This window comes from Chlamydotis macqueenii, chromosome W, assembly GCF_036417535.1.
Source record: "Chlamydotis macqueenii isolate bChlMac1 chromosome W, bChlMac1.mat, whole genome shotgun sequence".
Classification (NCBI taxonomy): domain Eukaryota; kingdom Metazoa; phylum Chordata; class Aves; order Otidiformes; family Otididae; genus Chlamydotis; species Chlamydotis macqueenii.
This window is the reverse complement of record NC_141592.1, coordinates 1,599,753-1,608,021: the sequence shown is the minus strand read 5'-3', so window position 1 is coordinate 1,608,021 and position 8,269 is coordinate 1,599,753. Positions and strand designations below refer to the sequence as shown.

The following is an 8,269-nucleotide window of genomic DNA, read 5'->3' as shown; positions in this document are numbered from 1 at the left end:
TGCTGGGGAAGGGGAAAAGCGGCGGCCGCGTCCCGGCTGCGGCGCCATCCGGACACGGACGCTGTGCCGTAAACCCGAATTCGCCCCTTTTTCTCGTCTTTCCCCGGACCCCCGCCCCGTTCAGTTTATTCGTGCCCTCCGCGCTGACAGCCCTGCCCAGCTCGGACCGGTTTCCCGTTCGCTTCGCGCCGCGAACCTCTTCCCTCCCCACCCGGTCGGACAGCCGGTAACGGAGCCCCGGTGGCCACAGGCCCGGGCTCGGCGGCGCTAGGACCGGCGCGGTTCGGGCCCGGCCGGTTACCGCCGGCGGTGGCGGCAGGGAGCGGCCCCGAGTCAGCCCCGCGGCGGCATGGAGCCCTTCCCGCCGCCCACGGAGGAGGAAGAGGAGGAGGAAGATTGGCTTCGCCCGCAGCCGGCCGGCGGGGCCGCGCCGCCCTCCCCCTGTGAGCGCGGGGAGCCATGGCGGCGGCTGAGGGGGAGGCCGCGGACGGGACGGGCCGGGCCGGGCCGGGCCGGGCCGGGCCCACGCGTGGGGCGAGGCAGGCGGGGTTGGGGTGCGGGGAGGGCCGGGCCCGAACCGCGTCCCCGCCGCCCGTGGAACGCGAACGCGAGCTGCGGGTGGGAGCCGGGAGGAGGGGAGAGCCCCTCCTCGGCAGCCATAACCCTGCCATCTTCTTTTAAAATTATTTAAATTATTTAAATTATTTCTGTGATCCTGCCGGCAACCGCTTTGCCTCTCCGCTTGGCACAAGAGAGCTCAGCAGACGTTAAAACCACCACCCCCAAACCAGCACAAGATGTTTAATTTGGACTGTGTCAGCTAACTGGGGTTCTTCTCGGCGGAGAGAAATAAAACCCTTAAAAAAAAAATCATTTTATTTTTACCTTTTCAACTTGGCGGGCTTGTTTCCACAGCAGGGTTTGCTGTTCGTTGGCCGGTGATTTGCCATGTTCACCGGCCGGCCCTGGGCGAGGCGGGTATCCCATAGAGCTATCTCAGCGGAGTTAAAGAGAGATTATTTTACAGAAATACGCTAAAAAGAAGTTTCAGCGTTCTGCTGTGAAAGGATATTGTATGGGTAAAGCGATGTTCTGGAACTGGTCACTGAAGAAAGTCAAGTGACGCTCCCAAAATGGGAAAATGTTTCGTAGTGAGCCGAGTTGGTGAGGCTGACCTACGCTCATAAGTAATCCCAGAATTAAGGCAGCCCTAGAATTAGCCTAAAACTTGTAAATTTTATATTCTTCTCGTAATGTGTGTTTATTAGGATGGATGAATTTTTTTTAAAAAATCGTTTTTAATCGGTTGGTTTACTTTCCTCGCAGCAGGCCACAGCAAGCCTGTATCGGCAGGAAGCGCAGCGGGCAGAGTGGTTGTGCACGTGGACTTGGACTGCTTCTACGCGCAAGTAGAAATGATCCGTAATCCTGAATTGAGAGACAAGCCTTTGGGTACGAGTTGCTTCGCTGTTAATTTGGGGATGAGGTGTATTCAGGCAGAAGAAACGAAGGAGGCGTATAAGCTAAAGCCGCGCCTGCGTGGTGAAATACAGGCGCGCTGGAGCCGTAGCCGCATCCAGAGTGAGCAGGGTGCAGCCTGGGCTCCGTGCAGCCGTGACGACGGGATGAATAAATCCGCTCGAGCGCGAGTACAGGCGCTTGCCGACGCGTCTGAGCAGTTCTGGGGATTGAAGCTGGTTCGTAACGTACGTGGGCGTAGAGAGGGCTGAGCCCCGCAGGTGAGCCGGAGCTTTTTGACGCAGTCACGCTTAAAGCACGCTTTATTCCGTCCGGGAGTTAAGAATGAGTGCGAGGCAGTCGGCAGATCAGTGGAGAAACGTTTTACGTCGAAAAATGACTGTCACATCAAGAGCACTTTCACAGGGAAGACGGCCTGAAAAGGCTCAAAGTTAGGAGCGGTGTTACAATGGGAAAAAGTATCTGTAAGGTTTTGAGACCTTCTTACCGTCCAGTAATCTAAATCGAGAGATCTGTCCTTCTCAGAGTCCTGTGAAATAAGGCTGTTGGGCTTGGGTTTGCTTCTTCTGTGACGTCGCGTTCCAATCAAAGCGTAGGCTTTGCAGTGGCGTGAAAGTACTGTGGTCTTCTGTGAAGTACCAAGAAACCCGAACTTAAGAAAACGTTCAACCTTTCTTTTTAGGTGTGCAACAGAAAAACATCGTCGTTACCTGTAACTACGAAGCCAGAAGACTCGGAGTTAAGAAACTGATGTTCATCAAGGATGCCAAAGAGAAGTGTCCTCAGCTGATGCTGGTTAACGGAGAAGATCTAACTCCGTACAGAGAAACGTCGTACAAGGTTACAGGTACAAAATTAAGTTTTTTTTCCAGTAGTTAGAAGAGTTTGAATCCACGGGAAATCAGCTGTAGGTTGGTGCGGACGTGAAAACCTCACGTTATTCGTTGCGCTTATATTATCCCTGGGTATCTCTTCCTTCTAGAGTTGCTGGGGGAGTTTTGTCCGCTGGTGGAAAGGCTTGGGTTTGATGAAAATTTTGTGGATATCACAGAGATTGTAGAGAAGAGATTAAACCAGCTCCAGCAAAGTGGACGTTCCAGACTCTGCGTGTCTGGCCACGTGTACAACAACCAAGGTGAGCTGAACGTTCTTCGTGTTGGAAAACGCGGTAAACGTTGGTGAGGTTCAGTATGAATTATTGGTCTGCTGCTGAGTGTTGTCCAGCCGGAAACTTGCGTCGCTCCGTGCTTGGCTTCTGTATTTGACAGTACAGGTATCACAAATGTTAATCAGTGTTCCAATTTAATTGTACGAAAAAAAAATAATAATCTCTTGTGGGAGATAAGCATGTACAGTGATCTGGGAGAACAGCTTTTCATTGTCCTTTTTTTTCTTTAAAGTAGTTTTGCTGTAGTAAGACACAGAATTTAGTTTGAGCTTGAATGTTATTTTCAATTTGCAGAATTGAGGTTTTTTCATTGAATGAATGAAAACCAAAAAAACCGGAGTAAATTTTTGCCACAGCCGTTAGGTCAGGAATAGACTTGCGGAGCCTGACGTAGCTACCGAGCTGCCTCACACGTCGTCTCATGCCGTGATATTCGTTTCATGCACGAGGAAAGCAAGCAGTTGGGTTTTTTCCTGGACTTTGAGCCATTGCGGTGGCTTTGAACACGGTTTGCAGAGGAGGGAAATGCCTGAGTGGGCCTTTTCCTCCTTTGACATTTGCACGTGAGTAATAAAAGCTGAGCTGCAAGGCAGCCCTCCAAATTAAAGATTTGTAAATCTCTACTTTGGTCACAAGAATCTGCAATATTTAACACTTTTCTTTGACATCTCTTAATATATTGTATTTTATATTTAAAATACTCCCTAAACGTTTTGCTTCCTGGACAGGATGCCCCTGGCTTTGGACTGGAGCATCCTCCCTTTTACCAGGGTTTTTGGGAGATTAAACCGAGGTTAAATTTGGACACAGAAACCATGGCAAAACCATTTGACGCGCAAGACCATGCTTTCTCGTACTGCAACGCAAAAACGCTCTAAATCTAGCGAATTAGCTAACTGGCTGACTGTTTCCATGCTGAACGCTGCTTGTTTTTCCTTTGCAGCTATCAACTTGCAGGACGCAACGCATGTAAGACTCGTTATCGGATCTCAGATCGCTGAGGAGTTCAGGGAAGCCCTGCTTGCCAGACTGGGCCTCACGGGCTGCGCTGGAGTGGCCTCTAACAAATTACTGTCTAAACTGGTATCCGGGACTTTTAAACCAAACCAGCAAACGGTTCTTCTGCCTGAAAGCTGGCAGGATTTAATACGCAGCCTCGATCACATCCAAAAAGTGCCTGGTAAGTACGGCGCTGTGAGCACGGATGGAGAGGATATTGACAACTTTTAAGACGATAAGAAAAAAAATAAAAAAAAAAATAAAGCTGAAATAGTTTTAAATCCTTCTTCTTGCAAGCAGGAAATGGGAGATGTGTCGGTGTGTCTTTAGGGTGCTTTCTTTTTTTTTTTCATAAGCTGCTTGAGCTTTGTTTAGCAGAAGGAATGAAATGACTTGGGTTTTCTTCATTTTCAGTTCTGACGTAAATACGTTGCAGCACTTCACAAGACACCTTCAAAAATACTAAAATCTCAGTTGATTTTTCTTGAAGCCCAGAGGTTGTGGCCGTCTATTTTTAACACACCTTTTATTTAGGCATTGGCTACAAAACTACCAGACGCCTTGAGACGCTGGGTGTCAGGAACGTGCGTGATCTCCAGGCGTTTCCGCCCGCTGTGTTAGAGAAAGAACTAGGCGTTTCTGTCGCTCAGCGTATCCAAAAACTCAGCTACGGAGAAGATGACTCCCCTGTGACTCCATCGGGCCCTCCTCAGGTACAAATATTGCTCTCAAGTACTTTAATAGAAAGTAAAAAAAAAAATTGCTTTTAGTTTTGTACAGCTTTGCTGGACTAATTGAAATGATGCATTTTTGTACGTATTCTCTGGTACAAGTGAAATTAATGTGTAATTCTCCTGAAATCCAGTTGAGCTCGGAGCGTCAGAGAGATCTTGGAGTTAATTCCACGCAGTTAATTGTGATGCTTTTTTCCCTCTTCACAACTTTGAAGTGAACACAAAATTGAAAGGAATAATGCGGGTTTTGTTTTTTTTTTTTTTAGTCCTTTAGTGATGAAGATTCCTTTAAAAAATGTTCATCGGAAGCGGAAGTTAAGGAGAAAATTGAAGAACTGCTTTCTAGCCTGTTAGACAGGTGACTGAATTTTTGATGACTGAATTCGTGACCTGAAGGGACCTGGAGCGTATGTTAGGCTTGGCTTGTACTCTGCATTTCTTCTCTCTGCCAAATGCATTTATAGGGACAGACCCTGCCTCTCCAGCTTCCTCTTGGGTCTTTTTTCCTCAATTCATGGATTGTCCTGTTGTATCGCCCCGTTTTTCCTCCCCTTGCTTGTCTTTTGTCTTGCTCCCAGCCCTTCCGCTCCTCTGCAGCCTCTCTGATAAAGGTCTTTGCATATTCCATTTGCTGATCCTTCTCTGTTGCTTTGGTGGTGCATCCTCGCTAATCTCAGAAGGATCCTATTGTGTCCCCTATTAGTTCTTGGGTTCTGGTTTTTTTTTTCCTCTAAATAAATTTTCGTATTCTCTGCATGCCTCCCCAAGCTTTAAAATCTAAAAGTTTTAAAGGTTTTCTGTCCCCACATCTGTGCAAGTTTCAGAACAGCTGGATCCATTTTAGTTCTGTTAACATTGTGGGGAAGCAGTCTTCTACCTGCAGCTCTGGCATTGCTCAGGACAAACAGCCTCACTTCGAATTTTGTGATTACTATCTTGTTTACAACGTGTACAACGGAGAAATTTGGTTTTGTAGGGGAAAAAAAACCCTGCATACCTTTTGGAGGGGGAAAGAAACAATTGTATGCTTTGTTTCTTACCCTTCTTCCAAAAAGCAGCTAACTTTTTGCTGCTAGAGTGGGGACGCTGCCTTGAAAAGCAAAAATGTGAGGATTATACAAGGTGAAACCGCAAAGACTATCCTACTTTTAATGTATTAAATTCTGAAACGCGGCAGTGTTGCAGAGTGACCCACGTAACATTCCCATCCAGTTCAGTTTAAGACTTTTAGAGACAGAAGTTCAATATAATGTGAATACTAACTTAGGGGTAATTAAGGGACCCCAAGTTCCCCCTACGATCAGTGGAGTAGAGCCAGAAAGTTGAGAGAGATCTGTAACGCTTGATTAGACTTTGTAACCCAGATGTTGTGACAGTTTCCACCCACCCTTGGAAAAAAAACTCGTAGCAATCCTTCTTGCTTTGTACACATTAACGTTCCACAGAATATCCAAAGACGGAAGGCAACCGCACACGGTAAGACTGACCATACGCCAGTTCTCCCCAACGGATAAATGGTTTAATCGGGAAAGCCGTCAGTGTGCCATTCCACCTCATCTCGTTCACAAGTTTGGAAAAGGTAAATTTAGAATTTTGGAAAGGATTGACCTTGTGCTGCTACTACTAAACTTCTTTGTAAAATTCAGTTACTTAATGTCACGATAATAATCCCTACACTTAATATCCTTTTTTCCCAACCTTTTTTATTTTAGAAAGCAGCAACCTTCTATCCCCGTTGGTTGACATACTAATGAAACTCTTTCGAAAGATGATCGATGTAGAGCTACCGTTTCACCTTACCCTTTTGAGTGTCTGCTTCTCCAACCTCAAAGATCTTCCTAGCAGCAAGAAAGGATCGATCGGTTTCTACCTAAAGCAGATGTCACCACCGTCGGGGTCCGGTAAACGTGTCCGGGTAAGCTGAAAGATATTTCTGTCTTTATTATAGAGATGTGAACCTTAACTGCTCTGGAAGTTTTAGGATCGTTAATTTTTATTGACCTGGTAAAAATTAAGATTTTTTTTTTTTTTTTTTGGAGTCTTCTGAGCAGGTGTAGCCTTGTTTGCTTTCTTTCGTTAGATAAACTGCTTTAAACAGACTTAATACTGTCTGGGAATGGGACAGCCAGCTAAGTTGTCAAGCCCCTTAACTGCTGAGAACAGAATTCACTGAGGGAGAAATCCAGACTTATGTCTTCTAAAAATAGAATCTGGCTGTTCATTCCAGTAAGATCTGCCTTTTATTTAGCGTTTGCTTACAGGTTACCTTGCTGCTATTATTAAGATACTTTCACAGTGATTCTTTACCTTCCTACGCATTCTCACGTCGTTAATCAAAGATCCAGTTCTGTATTGGCCAGTAGCGCCTGCTTCTGATCTCGCGGGCTTCTCCTTCCTGCTCAGGATTGAAGGAATCTCCTACCTCCCAACTGCTGGACAGCGTAGGAGCTGTCTGTGGAAACGCCTAAGTATTTCCGCAAGATGCTTTCAGTACATAATACAAAAACTTAAGAACTTCAAAATCATGTTGTGTCATGAATTTACTAGAAGAACTTCCTGTTGGTAAAACAGTGCTTTGTCGCTAGTAGATTACACAGACCACGCTTATGCTTTTATCTACGTTTTTTTTTTTGGCGCAGGAAGATGTCTCACAAGGTGAAGAAAGTGCTTCTTGGAACCAGAACTGCAACAGAACTGGAATTACAAAAACTAGGAAAATTTCAGAGGAAAAGAAAAGCAATATAAGAAAAGCAGGAATTCCTGACTTCCCATTTCATTTGTCTCCTGATGACATTGACCAGGACGTCTTCAGGGAACTTCCAGAAGATATTCAAAAAGAAATTATTTCTGTAAAAACAGAAGCTATCCCTGCTGAGAAGGTTTTGGGGCAGCCATCAGAACGTTTTGCAGAAGAGGCACACAGCACTTCCCCGAATTCTAAGGGACCAAAGAGCGGTACGCGCTCTGCAGCACGCGGTGTGCATCTCCCGTCGGCTCCCGCGTCTGCAAGCGCTCTGGCACACAGCTCCGGGGCCAGTTCTTCTTCCGAGTGTCCCAGAAGCGCGTTGACAGGCGGCAGGATGGAAAAACAACCGGCTGACCCTCTGAGCTCCAGAGGGAGAGATCTGTCGGCTCTGGGAGCCGGAGCCAGCGTCCCTGTCTGGGATAAAGATAAGCAGGCTTTTGAAACAACTTCTGAGGAGAAAACTTCTAGCAGGCAAGCAGGACTTGTATTTCCTCCTCATGTTGACGCAAAGACTTTTTATGAACTGCCCGCAGATGTGCAAGAAGAACTGCTAGCTGAATGGAAGAACGGGGAAGCCGCGTCCAAAACTTCTACGGATAAACCCCCTGAAAAGCCTAAACCAAACAGAGGAAGAAGGAACACGGCACCATGTTTGTCACAGTCTAACAATTTGCTAAGATATTTTAAACCACAGTGAAATGTTTTTCATAAGGGTGACGCTGTAAGAATCGGCACTGGAAGGCACTTTAGTTACGAAAAGTTTTCTGTAAATTGTAAAGATGTGAATATTCAAAGTGTATTTTGACAAGTTTTGAACACAAAACCTGCTGCTGACTCTGTTTAACTAGTAGTCTGTCTTATTTTTCTTTCTTGGAAATCGACATTTCAACGTGCTGACTGGGGGGAAGGAATTTTTACTTCAGTTTTCACAGAGTACGCAGTACAGCTCGGGAGGGGAGTGAGCGGAGTAGGTGCCAGCAATTTTCACGCTGTTCTTACCTTTGCACCCCCGTCTCTGCAATGGAAATTGCTATTCGCATGGCTATCACCGTTTCCTGCGGTTAACTCGTAACCAGAGGTATTTCAGATACTAAGGGGTGATGGGAGACATTAGTTCCAAATGAATCATCTCACCAGCTCGTT

General features: G+C 46.3%; 1 protein-coding gene across 2 annotated transcripts; it reads left to right on the top strand.

The window, feature by feature from the left end:
- The first annotated feature begins 319 nt into the window (after positions 1-319).
- On the top strand, positions 320-7,970 carry POLI (DNA polymerase iota). 2 transcript variants are annotated; one of them, XM_086769662.1, is made up of 10 exons: positions 320-443; positions 1,327-1,452; positions 2,162-2,326; positions 2,462-2,614; positions 3,591-3,827; positions 4,181-4,359; positions 4,647-4,738; positions 5,826-5,959; positions 6,093-6,295; positions 7,020-7,970. In XM_086769662.1, exons 1-10 carry the CDS (start codon positions 350-352, stop codon positions 7,821-7,823), a joined length of 2,187 nt encoding a protein of 728 aa, XP_086625788.1. In that variant the 5' UTR covers positions 320-349; the 3' UTR covers positions 7,824-7,970. The 2 variants fall into 2 exon arrangements, with proteins under 2 accessions (XP_086625788.1, XP_086625789.1); XM_086769663.1 differs by having other exon boundaries at positions 336-443; positions 1,330-1,452.
- Positions 7,971-8,269: the final 299 nt, after the last annotated feature.

Coding starts and splice junctions, on each gene's coding strand:
- POLI (XM_086769662.1), top strand. CDS start 350: ATGGAGCCCTTCCCGCCGCCCACGGAGGAGGAAGAGGAGGAGGAAGAT. Junction 1,453..2,161: donor ATTGAGAGACAAGCCTTTGG/GTACGAGTTGCT, acceptor CTTTCTTTTTAG/GTGTGCAACAGAAAAACATC. Junction 3,828..4,180: donor TCACATCCAAAAAGTGCCTG/GTAAGTACGGCG, acceptor CCTTTTATTTAG/GCATTGGCTACAAAACTACC.